Raw genomic sequence first — 20,072 nt, 5'->3', positions numbered from 1 at the left:
CTCTGTGATGTTTGTTAGAAAACTATGCATTGCTTTTTTTCCTTCAGCATTGCAACAAACTGTGTTTTTTTTTTTACATGATTAGAGAATAAATGCTATAATGAAGGTGAAAATGCACTGCAAATCAATTCTAGGGACAAATATTGTGTTAAAAAGTCCATTTCTGACGCTGTTATTTGTAGTATTGTTGATTAATAATTTGTCCTTGAATTGATTCTGTATTGTACAGCAAGAGACCAGTGCAATGATAACTGCATAAATAAATATAATGCTGGTGTTGTTAGAGATTGTGCTTATAATGTGACATAATATATTCAAAGTCTCCCTGGCCTTCATTGGCATATGCAAATGTGTTTAGTTCATCCCTCTGTAAACTTGAAGTGTTTATTGCTAAACTTGTGTATAATATTCTGAAGGACACTTGTGGTTTGAGTGTCCTTGTTTTAGGTTATCAAAGTGAAAAACTGTCCGATAATGCTGTGCTTTATTACTTTTGGCCTGAAGTGTGTAGGGATTGCCTTCTGCACAGAACAGAAAGTGCGCTTCAGTTGTTGATTTTAATGTAAATACGGCTAGCTTTGACCTTTAACCTGCAGCAAAATGCCGTTTCCAGCATATTGCATTTTAAGAGGAAATTTAAACCCATCTTTCTGAGGTCACAGAGGTCCAGACTTTGGTTAATCTTTCATATTATTATGATTTATGCATTATTTTTTAAATGCATTTATTTTTTTCTTCCATTTAAAATTTTATGCAATCTTACTATATTTTATGTCAGACTATATGATATGCATTTTAGATAAAACTGGGACAACATTGATTGGGCGTTTAACAGCACAAGTTCAAAAAATAAACTTTAATGTCGCCAATGTTATGCCTGAAAAAGGAATAGTTATACAGTGTGCAGCTTTAGATTTTGTTAACCTGTTCATTTAAAAAAAAAAAAAAACGTTCAATTCTGAAGGTGCAATAGTGAGATTTGTATACATTCTCATGTCCATGAACACAAACAGAGGAACATTACCCATGACTTGTTTCATCTACCTCAGGGAGAACGCTGTGGCCGTCTAACTCCTGCACACGCTCTCAGTAACCGGCTCCTCTCGTGGGTTTGGACCGTTTGCCGTTGACAAAGCCTCTAGTGTAGTGCTGCTGTGTTTAACTCCTTGTTTGTTTAACGCTCGTTAACGTTTAACGATAGTTATGCTGTCTATGTTTGTATTTAACCCCTGTGTTAATCTCCGAGTTTGCATGAGGTTAAGGTGGGTGTAACCAGAAGCCCCTGCATTTCTCGTAGCAAAAACTAATATTGCTCCCAGAGTAATCGGGGTGCAGCACGATGGCTGGAGGAATACTAACCGGGCCTAAAGCTGAGCGGCGAGACACTGTTTCACTCATGTTTGTTGGTTCTGTTCTGGTGCAGAGCGTTGCTAAAGCAGCCGGGAGCTCTCCGAGAGGCAGTGTGAACGGGGATGGAGTCGCTTCTCCTCAGGCAAGTGACAGTCTATGTATGAATGAATGAATGAATGGAGGCATTTATATAGTGCTTTCATATGCACTACTGTACACCCATGGCGCTGTACAATCACATAAGGGGATCTCTCCTCAACCAACACCAGTATAGTGCATGTGTTTTAATGTGTAATTCACATAAGCCCCTTTCACATCGCGTTGATCCTGAGAAATTGCCGTAAAATTGCTAGAGTGCCTTCTGTGTGAATGCAAACACATCCCGGATCGATGCCGGGATGGGGACCTAGTAACATTGCCGGGATCAGTCCCGGAACGCACTCTGTGTGAACAAAAGCCAGGACCAATGCTGTAATGGGTGTGTCGTGATGACGCACGGGCCTTTCTACAACCTATGCTACAGCCTATGGGGAACGAGCCACTCGGCAAACCCAGTGGCGCTACTGGGGAGAATGGACTCGTCTTCGTGTAGAAATGACGAAGAGTTATCAGCAGAACTGACATCTGACAGGAGTTATCACATCCTGACGTCATGTGTCTTTACAGGATCTTTACGGGATGTGTGTGAACGCACTCACAGATTCCGTAAAATGTGTGAATGAGCCAAAATCAAATCCCGGGACACATTATCCGTGTATTTTCCGGAATCTCTGTGTGAAAGGGGCTATAGTGTTTGATGCTGATTTTTCTGAAATAAGTTTGACAGCAAAGTCATTTTTTAATGAAAGAAATTAATACTTTGATTCAGTAAAGGTGCATTAAATTGATCAAAATTAGATATTTATAATGTTACAAAAAATATTTTCATTCTATTCATCAAAGAATCCTGAAAATAAAAAGTACCTTGGTTTCCACAAGAATATGAAGCAGCACAACTGTTTTCAACATTGATAATAATCATTAATGTGTCTTGAGCATCAAATCATCATATTAGAATGATTTCTGAAGGATCATGTGACACTGAAGACTGGAGTAATGATGCTGAAAATTCAGCTTTGATCACAGGAATAAATTACACTTTACTATATATTCACATAGAAAACAGTTATTTTAAATGTTAATAATATTTCACAATATTACTATTTTTACTGTATTTTTTAATCAAATTAATTCAGCCTCGATGAGTGTAAGAGACTTTTTTTGAACTTTTGAACGGTAGTGCACACACAGTACTGTGTGAAAGTCACTAAAGCAAAAGGTATACAGTAAATTTGTCTTAAATATTTTTGTAAAGCATGACTTTTGCACAGTACTTTATATGTGTCACGGACATTGATCCCTTTTTCAGCACTTCACATTTAGATTGTCGTTGTATAATTGTCATTGGATTTCAGTTGGGTATGACTGTATTGTTGTATTGTAAGATCTTTGATCTTAAATAAGGTCTACTTATTTTTCTGAAATGTTTGTATTGCTTGTCCTCCAGAAAGAGGAGTCTCAGTCTCTGGCCCAGAAGCTGCAGCAGAAGGTGTCGTCCATGGAGTCTTTGCTCCGGGGTTCGGGTCGCAGTGAAGGGCTCTTCCGCTCCAGCTCACGGGACAGTCTGGTTAGAAGCTCCTCCAGAGAATCCCTCACGCTCATGGGAGAGAATGACGCCCCGGCGTACGACCCTCCGTCAGACATCGAGAGCGAGGCGGAAGATTCGCCCGGCAGCGTCGAGAGTCTGTCCAAAGAGCAGCTCTTGAACCGCCTGCACAGGGTGGAGAGAAGCCTCGGGAATTACAGGGGGAAATACTCAGAGGTGAGCGCACTCAGTGTAAACATTTCGGCTGATCCAATCGCTCGTGGTCAGACTGTTTGCTGATTTGGTTTTTTTCCAGTTATGATTGGTTTTGCAGGGATTTTCAAGGGGAGTGCCTCAGATTACATATATGTGACCCTGGACCACAAAACCAGTCACATGGGTAATTTTTTTAAAATTGAGATTTATACAATATACATCATCTGAAAGAATAAATAAGCTTTCCATTGATGTATGGTTTGTTAGGATAGGACAATATTTGGCCGAGATTCAACTATTTGAAAATCTGAGGGTGCAAAAAATCGAAACATTGAGAAAATCTCCTTTAAAGTTGTTCATTTATGTTGGCGATTGTGCTGCATTCACTCACAAAAATAAATGTTTTATATATTTACAGTAGGAAATTTACAAAATATCTTCATGGAACATTATCTTTACTTAATATCCTAATGATTTTTGGCATAAAAGAAAAATCTATAATTTTGACCCATTTAATGTATTGTTGGCTATTGCCACAAATAAACCCGTGCGACTCGTGACTGGTTTTGTGATCCAGGGTCACATATTACTTCTGCAAGTAGTCAGATGCAGAAGTTTAAACTTTTGTTTTGCCACAATTTTTACTTGTTAGATAAGTTGGTGGTCACATCAGATACTGTTTACAATACAAGTACAATTGCAATATATATATATATATATATATATATAATTTTTTTACGTACACAAAATGCACACTTTTTTTGTCATTTCATGTAAAATTAGCATTTTATTTGTTTAAAAGTAACTATTTCTGATTAATATTTATATTTATTACATTTATGATCTCACTGGGTGCCATCATGTTCACATTACATACATGCATCTCAAAGTAATTTTTCATGATTTTGGAAACATGCCTAATATTATTGCTTTATGAAATGTTTAATTATGATTATATTGTTAATTATGTAAGCGTGCACTAGAGCGAGCAGTGCATTAATGTGTGTCAGTGTGTTCCTGTGGAGTCAGATTTTGTCTAGTCAGTTCTGCACCAGGCGTTTTTAATAAGGTTTTTAATGATGTATGTTGGAGACTGACACATCAAATGCAACTGTATTGTTGTTACAACCCGATTTCAGGCTGTTACTACATGCTTCTAGTATTGTTGAGCATCTAATTCAAAATATTTATTTCTAAATAACTAAGGTGCAGGACAAAGGAGACAAACTAAATCAAAAAACAAACGTAATATCCTGATGAAGACCTGATGGTCGAAACATTGCAATAAATACTTTTCTGGAGCAGTCATATCAGTGTGTGAACGTTGCGTTTTTTTTTTTTTTTTTTTTAATAACTTGCCAAATAGCAGATTTAGTTCATTCAAAGTGGCATATAGTGCACTTTTTCATGCTTACAATCTTGTTCCAGAAGTAGTATTATTGCTCATTGGGTATTTAAACAAACCATTGGCCAGTTGCGATGCTCTTAAAATGGTTAAATATTGGCGGATTTATTGGCCTGGTACCAAATCTAAGGCTCTCCCATTCCTGATGCGTTTGGTTAAATGCAAATTAAAGCACAAACGCACGTTGAATATAAAAGGTTTCGTGTTTCAAGGAAAGCTCTTTGGCTCATTTGTAATCCCTGCATTTCCTTTGCTGTAAGATGTGTCCTGAGATAATCGCCAAGTAATAGATCAATAACCTCTGCGGTATGAACATGCATTGCATATTGTTAAGCTCTAATTAAGAGATTATTTGAACAAGTCTGTTTTGTTCAAGAATAGCTCAGCCCTCTAGTACAGTCTATGCATACTAAACATGACACATCAGTGCCGCCTCAGTCGAACAGATATCTGAGATAAGACAGTGAGAGGGTTATTAACGGTTATTCATTTTTAATTTGCCAAAATAAGTTTTAAATAAGCTTTAAAAATAAGACAACCATCTGACTGCAAAAACAAATACAGTATTAGAATGGTTTCTGAAGGATCATGTGACTCTGAAGACTGGAGTAATGATGCTGAAAATTCAGCTTTGCATCACAGGAATAAATTATATTTTAAAGTATATTAAAATAGAAAAACATTTTAAATTGGAATATATTTAACAATATTACTGTTTTTTTCTGTATTTTTGATCAAATAAATGCAGGCTTGATGAGGTTAAGGTTAAGCATAGCATAACATTTTAAACAGTAATATTTCCAAACTTTTGACCACTACTGTATGCGTGTATGTATGTATGTATGTATGTATGTATGTATGTATGCATGTATGTATGTATGTATGCATGTATGCATGTATGTATGTATGTATATATGTATATATATATATATATATATATATATATATATATATATATATATATATATATATAATGACCTACAACTAGTCGACAAAGCATTGACTAGTGGCAGAACTAGTCAAAAGTGTAAATTAGATCACTCAAGTTGGACATGTATGATCCCTGAGATGTTTCTGATCCCAGTTCCGATCAGATCATGTGATCCTGATTTGGGAATGGGACAGTTTGTTCATTGTCACTTGACTGATATATTCTTCCTCCTTTTCTTCTCTCAGTTGGTGACAGCCTACAGAACCGTACAGCGGGATAAAGAGAAAACTCAGGTAATTTCATATTCAGTCGATGCCGCAGAATTAACGACTGTAGTTTCCTCGCAACTCGAGGGATGTTTTCCTAATGTTTTTCCTTTAATGAGTTGCTGTATTTGTGCTGTCTGTCATTCATCTCTGTCTGTGTGCCTCTCAGGCCATCCTCAGCCAGAGCCAAGATAAAGCCCTGAGAAGAATAGGAGAGCTCAGGGAGGTTCGTCTTTTGCCTCTGGCTCACACATTAATTCTTCATCACAGGCTCTACCGTCAATGTTTTTCCACTTCTGATATCTCTATTATTTATTACTTAAAGACAGCATTCGCAATGCAGCTAACGTCTGTAATGTGGCATGTTTCAGAGATATTTCAGGATTTTGATTTAATCAAGATAATACATCAAATATTTAATATACACTACTGTTCAAACATTTGGGCTCAGTAAGATGTTTTTATTTTATTTATTCAGCATGGATACATTAAATTTGATCAAAGGTGACAGTAAAGATGTACAATGTTCCAAAAAATATATGTATATTTCAAATAAAGGCTGTTCTTTTGAATTTTCAATCAAAGAATCCGGGAAAAAATGTGTCACAGTTTCCACAAAAATATTAAGCCGCTTTTATAACTGTTTGCATCATTGATGATAATCATAAATGATTCTTAAGCAGCAAATCTTCATATTAGAATGATTTCTGAAGGATCATGTGACACTGAAGACTGGAGTAATGATGCTGAAAATTCAGCTTTGCATCACAGGAATAAATCATATTTTAAAATAGAAAACCATTATTTTAAATTGGAATAATATTTAACAATATTACAGTTTTTTCTGTTTATTACAGTTTTTTGATCAAATAAATGCAGGCTTGATGAGCATAACATAACATTTTAAACAGTAATATTTCCAAGCTTTTGACCACTACTGTAAACATATATTCTAGGTCTGGGCGACGATTAATTGATTTATTATTAATCATAATTTATTATTATTATACGATTAATTATTTTGTATATATATAAACACACACATATGTGTACACATATATATTTTAAAAAAATTGCATGTATATACTGTATATATATTTATACATAATTTATATTATATATATATATAAATATAAAAGATTTTATATATAAATAAATAAAAAAATCTTAAATATATACATGCATGTGTGTGTGTGTGTGTATATATATATATATATATATACACAAAATAATTATACACAGTACACACACATATATATTACGTAAACACAAACTTTTATTTTGGATGCGATTAATTGTTGCTCAGCCCTAATTATATTAAAATAGAAAACAGTTATTTTAAATTGCATTAATATTTCACAACATTACTGATTTTACTGTATTTTTGTAAATAAATGCAGCCTTAGTGAGCAGAAGAGACTTTTTCAAAAGCATAAAAATATATAAATTATTTATTTTTTCTATATTGAAATGATTTAAAGTGCTTATTTATCCTTAAACCGCCAGTAAACTGCCAATTCCCAAGTATGAGATCATCAAAACTCAAAAGTAGCGAAAATGCTAATAGAATTGTGAAGTCTTGATATGACGGCGAGCCTCGTCTCTCCTCCTCAGGAGCTCCAGATGGACCAGCAGACCAAGAAACACCTGCAGGAGGAGTTTGATGCTGCTCTCGAGGAGAAGGACCAGATGATCACTGTGCTGCAGACTCAAGTACGCCTTTCTTTACTATTGCTCGAGTCATTCCCATGTTAACGGAGGTGATACTGAAGCTGTTTGTCTTCAGGTGTCTCTCTTGAAGAAACGACTACAGGCGCCTGGAGGAATGGTGTCGTCAGAGCTTGAGACGTCCACGGATGCGGTTGACGCGACCTCTGACCCTCAGAGCCCCTCGAAAGATGACAGCGTGACTAACACAGGTGTGTGCCGACTCTCTAGTGCACATTTAACATGTTTCTACACAAAAGTTGCCTTGAACCTGTTTGTTTGTCTTCTGTGTGTGTGTCCAGCAGAGGGCAGCGGAGAGCCGGGCGGCACGGTGGACCTTGAGTTGCTTCAGAAGCGAATCAAAAGGCAAGAGAGTCTCCTGCAGAGATGCAAAGAGATGATTCGCTCCAGTAAAGAGCGCTCCGCTCAGCTGGGCAGCGAGAATGAGGTTTTACAGCAGCAGCTGCAGGAGAGGCTGCAAGAGCTTGAGAAAATCAAGGTATTGACAAACGAAATGACACACACATTTTTTGTTTATTTTGTTTATTTCATACATGGTTTATTTTATTTTTTTATTTTATTCATAAGTGGGTTTTTGTTTTTCATACATTCTTTATTTATTTTATTCATACACGTTTATTTTATTATTTTTCTTTTGATTTTATTCATACATTAGTTTATTTACATTTTTTTATATATATTATTTAATGTGTGTCTGTGTGTGTGTGTGTGTGTGTACCTACAGTACTTAACTATATTTTGGGGACAAATTTGTGACCAAAACCTGACAAAATCTCCGAAAACCTCTCGTCCTCAATTGTAAATCTAGTATAAAAATAAAGTATTTAAAGTTTGTTTTTTTTAAATGTAAAAATGCAGAAAGTTTGGTGTGATTTTTAGGGGTTGGGTTAGTGTGTGTGTGTGTGTGTGTGATGGGTAGGTTAGGGGTCGGGTTAGTGTGTGTGTGTGTGTGTGTGTGTGTGATGGGTAGGTTAGGGGTCGGGTTAGTGTGTGTGTGTGCGTGTGTGTGTGTGTGTGTGTGTGTGTGTGATGGGTAGGTTAGGGGTCGGGTTAGTGTGTGTGTGTGTGTGATGGGTAGGTTAGGGGTCGGGTTAGTGTGTGTGTGTGTGTGTGTGTGTGTGTGTGTGTGTGTGTGTGTGTGTGTGTGTGTGTGTGTGATGGGTAGGTTAGGGGTCGGGTTAGTGTGTGTGTGTGTGTGTGTGATGGGTAGGTTAGGGGTCGGATTAGTGTAAGGGGACAGAATATACAGTTTGTACAGTATAAAAACGTCTATGGAATGTCCCTATTTAGAAAATGTGTGTGTGTGTGTGTTGGAGAGGTAGCGGGTGGAGTGCCGAGAGTGTGTTTCCTGTGGATGTGATGCGTTTGTGCTGTGTGTGGGAATGGTGCTCAGCGGAGACGGTGAGAGCAGAGGTTAACAGCTCCCCCCGCCCTGCCTCAAACAGCGTACGGACACACCGTCACACTCACTCACACTAAAACACACCAGCTGACGCGCAACTCAGTGATTTACTCGTCTTTGCTTTACTTGACCATTAAATCATTTCAGATTTATGTGAAACACTGAAGTTCTGCGTTAAATTAAAGTGCTAGGATAAAACTAGATTTGTACAGGCCAATTTTCTGAAGACAATGTAAGTGGTGCTTGCCCAATGCAAAACACAATGCTAGGGTGTTACTTGTTGGTCGATTGGTGGTTAAGTCTCTATACCTTCAGGTCTATACACTACAAAAATGATTTCTTTTGTCAGTATTTTTGTTTTGTTTTCCAGTACAAATATCCAAACATTCTTGAATCAAGATATATTGACTTGAGAAACAAAATAACAGTGCACTCATATTTACTATGAATGGGAGACGCAACACGCAGTATAGCAGAATAAGTCCCGCCCTCTAAATAAAAGAGCCAATCGCCTATTAGTAAAGATTTAGATTTTTTTTTATTTTTAGAAATTGTCATTGTTCTGAGATGCACTCTTAGGACTGCACATGCGCATTGTCTGGTCCAGCCTGAAAAATGCATTTTTTTTGTCATGATTTGAGTGTTAAGCATAATGCTAAGTATAATGTTAAGTATAAGCAAAATGCATGATACAGATGTTGTCAGATTTCATTGGCGATTTCAAATATGAAATTTAATCGTAAGCTTGGTGAACAGCTTTGGAGAATTTGATGTTTCCTTATTCAAAGAGATAGGAGCTGCACTTGCATGACTGAAAAAGCTGCCAGAGAGGCGTTTCAAAGATGGCCACTGAGTCACATGACTTGCCTTCAAGGGATAGTTCACCCAAAAATGAAAATAAGCCCATGATTTACTCACCCTGAAGCCATCCTAGGTGTATATGACATTCTTATTTTGGCGCAAGTCGTCTGCCGGAAGGTAGTTATTTTAGTTGATAAGGTTTTAAATATGAATATTTTTCTTACACGAACGCATCGCTTCACTTCAGAAGGCCTTTATTAACCCCCCAGAGCAGTGTGGAGCACTTTTATCATGGATGGATGCGATTTGATGGACTTCCAAAAAAATATACCCATTGACTCTCACTATAAAGCTTGGAAGTGCCAGGACATTTTTTAATATAACTCAGATTGTATTCGTCTGAAATAAGAATGTCGTATACACCTAAGATGGCTTCAGGGTGAGTAAATCATGGCCTTTTCATTTTTGGCTGAACAATCCCTTTAAAGGGAGTTTTTCCTGAAAAACGTAAAGTTAAGTTAGTTAATTCCAAAACAAGAACAAGCATCTGCCAATGGGGTAAGAGAGATAATCATTTTCCTTTTGAATAAGTTTGATTTTTCATACCGAATTGGCAGATATTTTGTCTTGTTTTAAACATAAAATCACTTAATTTTGATGGATTTTAATGGTCTTAATACCTTAAGTTATTTTGATTCTCAAGTAAATGTATCTTGATTTTAGATATTTGTACTGGAAAACAAGACAAAAATTTTAAGTAAGAAAATCATTTTTGCAGTGTATGATTTTTTTTCCTTGGCCATTTTATCACCCACCAGGTTAAAATTACAAGTTAGATCACTTTTCTTATTGCTTCTCAATAAAGCTGTGAGGTTTAGAGGAATCATTTATGTCTGAAGCACAAAGTTATGCACCAAAGTTTATTCAGATTTCAGCAAAGACCAAAAATTTATTTAAAAAAAGCATTTTTGTTAAACTAAATAAAGCATTTTAAGTGCTTTTATTCCCATTTATTCTGTACCGTTTTAGTTTATTTATTTTTTGAGTTGTAAGTGTCAAACTCTCTAGTTCAGGAAAACCATCAGGAAACAGGAACGTTCCCTGACTGAGTGTCGCTCTGCGTTGGAGGCGAATCCGCCACAACCACTGGCTGCTGTCCCGACTGTAATTGAGGTTTGATTGTCGGTCTGGTGCGGAGACTCCAAGGGCTGCTGTGATGTGGATGTGGCCTGGTTCGTGTGTGTGTGTGTGTGTGTGTTTATCTGTGGCAGGAGTTCAGCGCAGCCGGTGGAGACATTGAAAATTATTCACAGCTTCTTGGTTGCTGTTTTAATTTAAGCGCCTGGTCATTAATTATATGTTATAGTTATCTGGAAGATCAGTGTGATGGCATTTAACAGCTGTTATGATAAAGTAAATTACAGTGTTTCCACAGTTAAAGCATGTTCTTGGGCACATCGCAACAGAAATATGATGTAAGACAGCTTAACTGTATGGTTGCTGATACCATTTTGTGTAGCCAGACTTATTGGATGTGCAAAATTTCCTTTGACATCCAACCAAACCTTTTTTTTCCACATTCTGGAAGTCAAAGTTTCAGGTCAGTTCAGTTCCAACTGGCCCGTACGTTTCCAAGTGACTCTAATCCAGGTTGTCTAGACCAGCTGGCTCTGGGGTCTTTATGATAGATGCTCAATAAGTGTTGATTATTATTCTGAGAATAATGGATTAAGATCCATCGTCACACACTCATCATCGTCTGTTTACCAGGAACTCCACACTTCAGAGAAGACGAAGCTGATCACACAGCTGGGAGACGCCAAGAACCTCATCGAACAGCTGGAGCAGGACAAGGTGAGAGAGACGCTAACACGCTTCATCTCACTCCTCAGATGGGTTCAGCTATGTTGTGTGTCTGCCACAGGACTGTTTATGAGCCAGCATGAACAGAAGATTACAAATTCCACTAGCCCTCTTAGCCAAAGACAAAGATGAATTATCCCGGAAGGCTTTTTAAAATGATCGGAAAACATCACACATTTCCTGTGGGTCATTCAATTTGTCACGTTTGCATATAAAAGTAAGCCTGGATATATATTGCTTATTATTTTAGGACAGTGATAAAGCAGGGTCCGAACCTTTTGCCACATCTGCCAGCGGTGGGTGAATTGACCAATCAAAATATTTTCACAGGCCATATAATTGTAGCTTGCATTATTTTAAATGAAAATGTATATATTTTTTAAATAATATTAATTTATATACAATATATATTATGTGTGTATATATTTATTTATTTATATATATATATATATATATATATATATATATAAATATATATATATATATAAAAATATACGCATGAATATTATTTAAAATATATATAAAATAACACAATAAAATGAACTCTCACACACACATTATATATACACATTTTACATACATGCATATATATATAATAACACTTTTATTTATATATATATATATAAATAAAAGTGTTATTATATAATATATTATTCTTGAAATGTATATAAATGTATATTATTTCTATAATATTAATTTATATGAATATATAAATTACAATTTTCAATAATAATATATAATTAATGTATATCCATATATAAATTACATTTTTCAATAAAATATAATATTACACAAATTCAAATATCAATTTTTAGTTTCAGACTGTTACGTTTATATTTTATACTTATTTTGATGTGCATTTGGTCTTGGTAGAGTGTTTATTTTGCACCTTGTGATCAAGAAATAGTCTTTGAGATGTAATCTAGGTTTGAATTATGTGAAATATGGAGAGCTGTCTGTCTGCTACTGAGTTGTGATCGAATCAGTCATGTTGTGTGTAGCATTTGACCTTCACCCTGCAGGATAGAGATGATTTCCTCTCGGGTCACTGTATGGAATGTGAAAGAATGCAAACATATGTCAGAAACTATTAGCGTTGCGTCCTCAAACTGAGCACAGAAATGCTGTAGAGGAGCAGGAACCTGTTTTGCACACGCATTTGAACATAATTGACAGCAGATTTGCTGAACAAAAGTGACTGCAATATTGTACATTTGAGGTTTCAATATGCAGGCTCTTCTTAAAAATAGGCAAACCTATGATATCTTAAAATTGAGAACAAAATTTAGCCTTTATTGTCTGAACATCTACCCATTAAAAAAGTACATTTAATTTGTGTGTAATGTATACTACTACCCCTTTAATACTCACCTACGGCATCATTTTGAAGGGAATGGTCATTGCTGAAACGAAGCGTCAGATGCATGAGACTTTAGAGATGAAGGAAGATGAGATCGCTCAGCTGCGCTCCAGACTCCAGCAAACCCTCGCGCAGAAAGATGAGCTGCAGGAACAGAAAGAGAAATCCGAGAAAGCAGGTGAGTGAGACTATCTCCTTTCTCTTTATCCCACCTTTGTTTCTACTCGTCCTAACTGCGCTTTATGTGACTCTTTCCCAGCATTTGAGGAGCTGGAGAGAGCCCTGGGTGTGTCCCAGCGGGCGGAGGAGACACGCCGTCAGCTACAGCTGAGCATGGAGGAGCAGGTGAAGCAGGTGGAGAAGGCCAGCGAGGAAGAAAGGAGAAGCCTGCAACAGGAGCTGACCAGGGTCAAACAAGAAGTGGTCACCATTATGAAGGTGTGCACGCTTATCACATTTTATTTGATCACTTATTAAAAGAGTGCTTGTTAACGGGGTTTCAGAAGAAAAAAATAACAAACTGTTCAGTTTTAAGGGTCTTAGAGAGCGTGGAAAAGGGGACTAAATGTTGACTGTTTATGTCACAAAAAAGTCAATGCAACTATTTCAGTTGTTTTCACACACATCAGTGTTGTTTGAGATGAGGAGATGCATTAATTTAGACACTAGCATTAAAAAGACAGTCATACATGAAACAAATTTTGCATTTTGATATGTTTCTTTTGCCTTTTCTCTGTCCTCATTTGTACTCGACCTGTTTAAAGTTATTTTGCCTGGAAAAGCCATCAGTCCACACTCAGTGTCACATTCATCCTGAGAATTGTCTGGATGAGCGTTTTAACGTCCATGACTGCAAAGTTCTCACGAAGGATGTGTGTTTTTATAGATATGCACATCTCTGGTCTCTTCCTTTGTGTATTGGAGGATGATTCATTAACTAAATGGCAATAGTAAATCAAAATTTACTAAATTGATGCCACATTGACAGCCCACCATTCTTTCTGCATGTATCTGAGATAGGCTTCATTTTTCAGAAATTCAGTTCTGTTTCATTCATCATGACCATAATCCATGCCATAACAAAGAAAAATACAGTACGTCTCTGTTTCGCTTGCCAATAATTCATTGAAGAGTGACATTTTGAGTCGGTTAATTATTTCACCAAACCATGATGCCATGGGGATTAGTCAAATGAGATATTTCAAATTCTTATGGTGTACCCATTGAGTTTATTCGTGAGAAAATTTAAAAGATTCACTGTTTTAATGTGAATCATTTTATTATATTTATTTATTATAACTATTCTTTATATATATAGTCCATATATATTTTATTTATATCGTTTTTTTTTTCACCATAAATCGCATTAATAGATTTTTTAGAAAGGTTTCATGTGGGAATATTTTATATTCATATGGGAATCAGTTTTTATTAAACATTAAACTGAGACATTTTATATACCGGTAGTTATTTTATTGTTAATTGTTTTTGTATTTTATTATTTCATTTTTAAAATAATACAATCCAAAATATTGCCATGAATGTATTTGATGCTGATATGGCAATAAAGCAAACAATTTGGATTGGTTGAGAGGGTTAGTTGCATGTAATTATGCATAATTTACTGTTATTACTATGGTAAGTACATGTAACATATGTAACAAGGACACTGTAAAATAAAGTGTTACCAAAAATTGTCCATCAAACTTGACAAAGGTTAATATTTTTCCATGGTTTCTTTTGTTTCAGAAGTCCACCGAGGACAGGATAGCAGAAATGGAGCAGTTACACTCAGATGCTATGGCTAGCAAAGAACAGGAACTGAGTGCCCAGATCAAACAGGCGGTGGTATGCCCTGATTATTATTTCTGTAGTAACTTGTGATAAGTTCATTGAAATATTAGCTTGGATGTAGCCGTTACCCAAGCTATTTGCATGCTCTAATGCTCTTCTTTTTGTTTTGTTTTTTACCTCAGGAGCAGTGTCGTGAGGAGCTGTTGCAGTTGGCAAAGGAAAGAGAACAGCAGGCATCTCTCGCTCTGGAGGAAGCAGAGCTGCAGAAATCTGCAATTCAGTCTGAGGGGGAGAACAAAGCCAAGGAACTACAGCTAGAGTTGGAGTCTGCCAGAACGGTGAGTTTATATGCCACTCTATCTGAGATTAGATCAACAGGATATCCTTATTGTAGTTGCATGGCCAAATAATGCAATATAACTACATAGTCAGCATGAATGAGGATTTGAATGAAAGCAGTGCCATATTTTTTGCAATATACATTCCTATAATTTTTTTTTTTTTTTTTTTTTTTTACAGAGAATTCAAGAACTTGAGAGTTGTCTGAGTAACCCAGAGAAGGATTACACCAAGTCGGATGATCTCTCTGCGCAATTGGAAGAGCAGAGAAAGAAACATGAGGCTGAAATAGCTGCTTTAGAAGAGGCACATAAGCAAGAACTGGAAAGGACAAAGACAGAGCAAATAGCAGACCTCAACCAGCAGCATGATGTTGTTATGGAAGAGCTCATGCAGAAACACAAGGTAGAGATTGAATCTATTCTGAAAGACAAGGAGGAACAGTTCCATTCTCATGTGGAAGACATGAACAAAAAGATGCTTGATAAGCTGAGTGACAAACAGACAGAGATTGAGACCCTGTCTTCTGATCTCAGTGAAGTACTGAATATTAGACAACAGTTAGAAGAGAGGCTGTCCTCTATGGAGGTCACCGGTGAAACCACAAGACAAGAGTTTGAGGAAAGACTTAAGGAAGAACAAACAAAATATCAGGTGGAGATCGAAGCTGCGATACAGAATCAACAGTCATTTGCAATGGTGGAGAAAATGCTGAAAGAACAGATAAATCAGCTGAAGACTGTGTTGGAGGAGAAGGAAAAAGCAGTAGAGGAACATGTGCTCAGGGAAAAGACTTTGCACGAAAATGGAAGTGCTCAGTTGGAGGAACTTAATCTCAGGGCACAGTCGAATAAAGAGGCCCTTGAGGAATCAAGATCTCAGATTAGCACACTTACAGAAGAACTCCAGCAAACCAAGAATCAAGTGAAAGATCTTGAGCAAACCCTTGAGGCAGTGCTTAACGATTGTCAGGAGAAAGGAGTGTGTCTTGAACAGAAGACAAATGAACTTCAGGAACTAGTGCAGAAGATGGAGCAAGTCAAGAGGGACCTATCTGAAAAAGAGGATTTGCATTCTGCAACCTGCAAAACAATGGAAGATGAGCAAAACCGGTTGAGGAAGCAACTGGATGACCAGAAGAGTTCTTATGAGAAGAAACTTGAGAACATTAGGAAAGACATGGATTGCAAGCTGAAATCCCAGGAAAACAAAATGGAGAAATTCAAGCAGAAAGTCAAAGAAGCACAGGACAAGTTGAATAAGAAGCTTCAGGATCAAGAAGAGAATGCCAAAGCAGAGTTATCTAAGACCGTTCAAGAGTTAGAACGGAAAGACCAGCAACTGAAGGAGAAGATCCTTGAGATGGCACAAGCAAGCTCTGAGGGCCTCAGCACAACCATGTCTGATTTGGAGGCCAATCACAAGGAGCACTTAGACAAGCTTAAGGTGACCCATAAACAGGAACAGGAAGACCTTGTTCGACATTGGCAGGAGAAACTCAACCAGCATGAGGAGGACATGCAAGAAAAACATGCCCAATCTTTGCAAGAGAAAGCACAAGAGTTGGAGGAGATCTCGCAGCTGTTTTCAGCCAGCAGGGAAGAAAAGGAACAGATTATGAAAGACATCCAGAACCTCAGGGAGGAGCTTGCCATGAGGGAAACCACTGTGCAGAAACTACAGACAGAGCTCAGGGAAGCAGCAAGCAAGCTGGAAAGTTTGTCTGAAGGGGAAGGTATATTCAAAAGACAAGTCGAAACCATGGAGAAGAATCTAAACCAGGCCTTGAATGAACGGAACCTTCTACAGGATGAACTGAGAAAGGCTGAGGAAACTAGTAAAGAGAAATTGCAGGGCATATCTGAAGAGTTGATAAACACTCAGCAAAAATTGAGTTTGCTTGAAACATCCAAGTGTAAAGAGGGTGAAGATCTCCAGAGGACACTTGCAGAAAAAATGGCTGAACTTAAAAACAAAGAAAAAGAATTCCAGACACAGTTGTGTACCATCACAACGGAGTTTGAACAGTGTTTTCAGAAAGCACAGGATAAGTTAGATGGTTTCTCTGTTGAGCTGTGTAAGAAAGTTGAGAAACGAGTTAGGGAATTACAAAACCGGGTTACTGATAATCAGAATAAGGTTACATATCTAAAAAATATTATCATGACGAAGGACAACAGAATCAGCACTTTAGAGAAAGAACTTCAGCAGACTTTCGTCGAGAACCGTAACCTAAAGAGCTCTCTTGATGAGGTAACTCTTGAGTTTAGTGCAAGTTCAGAGACTCTTAAAGCCTTACAAACTGAAATGGAGTCTCTGCAAAACCATGCAGAGAATCGCTCCCAAGTACTTTCTGAGAAAGACCTTAACATTGAGCAGCTTCGCAAGGAGAACATAAACATATCAGAAAATCTCAAAGCAAATGTTTTGCAAATCAGCGATCTAGAATCTGTCATAAATGACTTGAAGACCCAGTTATCGAGTAGCATAACTGAAAAGGAGGAAGCCATATCTCTGCTGAATCAGCAGCACAATGAGGACAAGGAGAGGTTAACATGCCAAATGGGGGAGAAGGTGGAAAGACTTGATAAAGAAAAGACCTCACTTCGAGAGCAGGTAGACTCACTCAGGAATAAGTTCTCTGAGCAGAAAAAGAAGTTCAGTCAGAGTCACAGCACCGTTAAGTCTCTTCAAGATAAAGTTGCGGAAATGGAGAGGCAGATTTCGGAGAAGGACGAACAACTTCAGATGCTCACTGCCAGTGTTGACAATCACTCTATTAGTAAGTCCGAGATGGACCAGGCACTTAGTGAGAAAGAACAGAGGGTTCATGCCTTGACCTCAGAGCTGGAAAGCTGCTCAAAGAAAGTTTGTGATTTGGAGGAGCAGCTGGAATTGCGGACAAAAGAGCGAGAACAACTTGCAGCTGATTTGCAGCAGCAACTTAACATTAGGGAGAGCGAAAAGGTGGAGTTGATGAAACAGGTGCAGGAAGCTCAGGACCAACGCTCTCAAAGTGGCGCCCTAATACAGAAAACTGAGGAAGGTCTTCAGTCTTTACAGAAAGAAGTTGAAACGGCCAAGCAGGAACTGGAATCCCAAAGGAACGACTTTGAGAGGGAGAAGGCAGAGATTCTGAGGGCAAAAGAAGAGGCTGTTAATGCAGCTCGGGAAAAGGCGTCCTCTGAGACGGCTGGTAAAGTAGCTGAGTTGAAGAAGAAGGCAGAGCAGAAGATCGGCATGATTCGTAAACAGTTGACTTCACAAATTGAGGAAAAGGAGCAGGCTATCAAAGACATGCAGATGCAGTTGGAAGGTATCAAGCAAACCCAGACTGAAAAAGAAGAACGTATAAAGTCTCTAGAGGAAATTGAGAAGACGATGGAGGAGTCCACCGCAAAATTAAAGGAAGAGCATGCAAAACATCTAAAAGAATTGCAGCAGAAAGAAGATGAGGAAAGACAGGTCTCTCTGCAAAACTTAAAAGATATGTATGAAGAGAAGCTTGCTGTTATTCATAAAGATGCGTCTGCAAAAGAGGAGCAATCTGCTTTCGCTGCAAGAGAAACTTCGTCCAGACTTGAGGAGCTTGAGACCAAACTTGCGGAGTCTAATGAGCAGATTACAAACTACCAAGCTGAGGTAAGTCGCCTTAAAGCAGACCTGCTTGAACAGACGGTTCGAGTGCAAGAGCTTCAACAGACATGCCTGGATCTTCAAGAACAGATTAAGGAGAAACAGATTGATCAAGTAGAGAATGAACAGGTTTCTGAAGTGCAAATGACCTCTAGTAGATTAGGAATGGAGCCTGCAATGTTAGTGGCCAGGGAAAGCAGGGACCAAGACGATTGGACAAGTCAAAAGGACTCGTTGGTCAAGGAATACGAGGAGAAGCTCCAAGATTTACAGCAGAGGCTCGAAGAGAAAGAAAATCAGCTGAAAGCACAACAGAGTTCGCCTCAAGGAAACGGGGAGACTGATAGTGAGTGCCTAATCAACAATACAAACACCTCAGAGAATGATCTTCAGATCAAACTGGTAGAGGCTGAGAACGAGAAGCAGAAGCTCCACAAAGATTACACCAGACTACAAAAAGACCTTCGCTCTTTAAGGAAAGAGCATGAGAAGGAGCTGGATTTCCTGAAAAAGGAGATGGCTGAGGAAAACGAGAAGAAGCTCAAGTAAGATTTATGACACTTTTTTTTTTGTTTTATTTTAGTAACAGGTGGGGGGAGTATTTTATGTTTCTCCTTAATTTAAGGATGCATATTTTCTGCTACACCGTTCTTCCCAGGGTTCATATGATTGGTGATCTTTTTTTCTTTTTTTTTTAAACAGGCTTGAATTGGAAGACATAGAAATGAAACACAACTCTTCTCTTAAGCAGTTAATGAGGGAGTTCAACACCCAAATGGCCCTGAAGGAAAAGGAACTGGAAGGTTCTGTGAAGGAGACCATTGGTAAGAGGGGCATATTACAAAAGTACTGTTTATTGCTCATGTTAACATGGTAATACTGTGTTTTCCGGATACCACTGTGATAAGTATAATACCATGGCGTTCTTTAAAGAACCTTGTGGTAAGGTGCAAATATCATGCTATATGAATATGGTAATAAATATATAAAGGGGCAGGTTATTTAAATATTAAAAGTAATAGCTCACCTGAAAATTTGTTTGCTTTGATTCTCATTTAATTTCTTTATATTAAAAGTTGCATTGTGAACATTCTGCCTGACATCTTTTCTGTTCGATGGACAAAGGAATTATATGTTTTTTTTAAAAAGATGTTAGGAAGTAAATTATGTAATTTTAATTTTGATGTCGAGTATTCCTTTGAGTAAAACAAAAATATTTGTTAAAAATACTGAAAAACAAAACAAAAAAACAAGTACCAATAGTCTTGACAAGCATTGTGGACATGATATAAAACAACTGTGTTTTTATAGTTGGTTACAGTTGCTGATTTACTGGCCTCAGGAAGTGCGAAATATG

General features: G+C 37.4%; 1 protein-coding gene across 12 annotated transcripts in view; it reads left to right on the top strand.

The window, feature by feature from the left end:
- golga4 (golgin A4) overlaps window positions 1-20,072 on the top strand; it is a 44,489-nt gene that overhangs the window by 6,820 nt on the left and 17,597 nt on the right. For 4 of the 12 annotated variants that reach the window (XM_079856166.1, XM_079856162.1, XM_079856167.1 and 1 more), the window contains 14 exons: window positions 1,424-1,496; window positions 2,901-3,211; window positions 5,772-5,819; window positions 5,962-6,018; window positions 7,407-7,505; window positions 7,579-7,711; window positions 7,802-7,998; window positions 11,494-11,577; window positions 12,977-13,124; window positions 13,206-13,384; window positions 14,696-14,794; window positions 14,923-15,078; window positions 15,260-19,260; window positions 19,418-19,539. In XM_079856166.1, coding sequence (XP_079712292.1) covers window positions 1,424-1,496; window positions 2,901-3,211; window positions 5,772-5,819; window positions 5,962-6,018; window positions 7,407-7,505; window positions 7,579-7,711; window positions 7,802-7,998; window positions 11,494-11,577; window positions 12,977-13,124; window positions 13,206-13,384; window positions 14,696-14,794; window positions 14,923-15,078; window positions 15,260-19,260; window positions 19,418-19,539 — 5,707 coding nt within the window. Of the gene's footprint in view, window positions 1-1,423; window positions 1,497-2,896; window positions 3,212-5,771; window positions 5,820-5,961; window positions 6,019-7,406; window positions 7,506-7,578; window positions 7,712-7,801; window positions 7,999-11,493; window positions 11,578-12,976; window positions 13,125-13,205; window positions 13,385-14,695; window positions 14,795-14,922; window positions 15,079-15,259; window positions 19,261-19,417; window positions 19,540-20,072 lie in introns of all 12 variants that reach the window. The other 8 variants (XM_079856158.1, XM_079856163.1, XM_079856168.1 and 5 more) reach the window with 3 other exon arrangements.

Source organism: Squalius cephalus (assembly GCF_949319135.1).
Source record: "Squalius cephalus genome assembly, chromosome: 21".
Taxonomy (NCBI): Eukaryota; Metazoa; Chordata; class Actinopteri; order Cypriniformes; family Leuciscidae; genus Squalius; species Squalius cephalus.
Note: the sequence above shows the minus strand (reverse complement) of the source record. Positions and strands in the feature narration are given on the sequence as shown.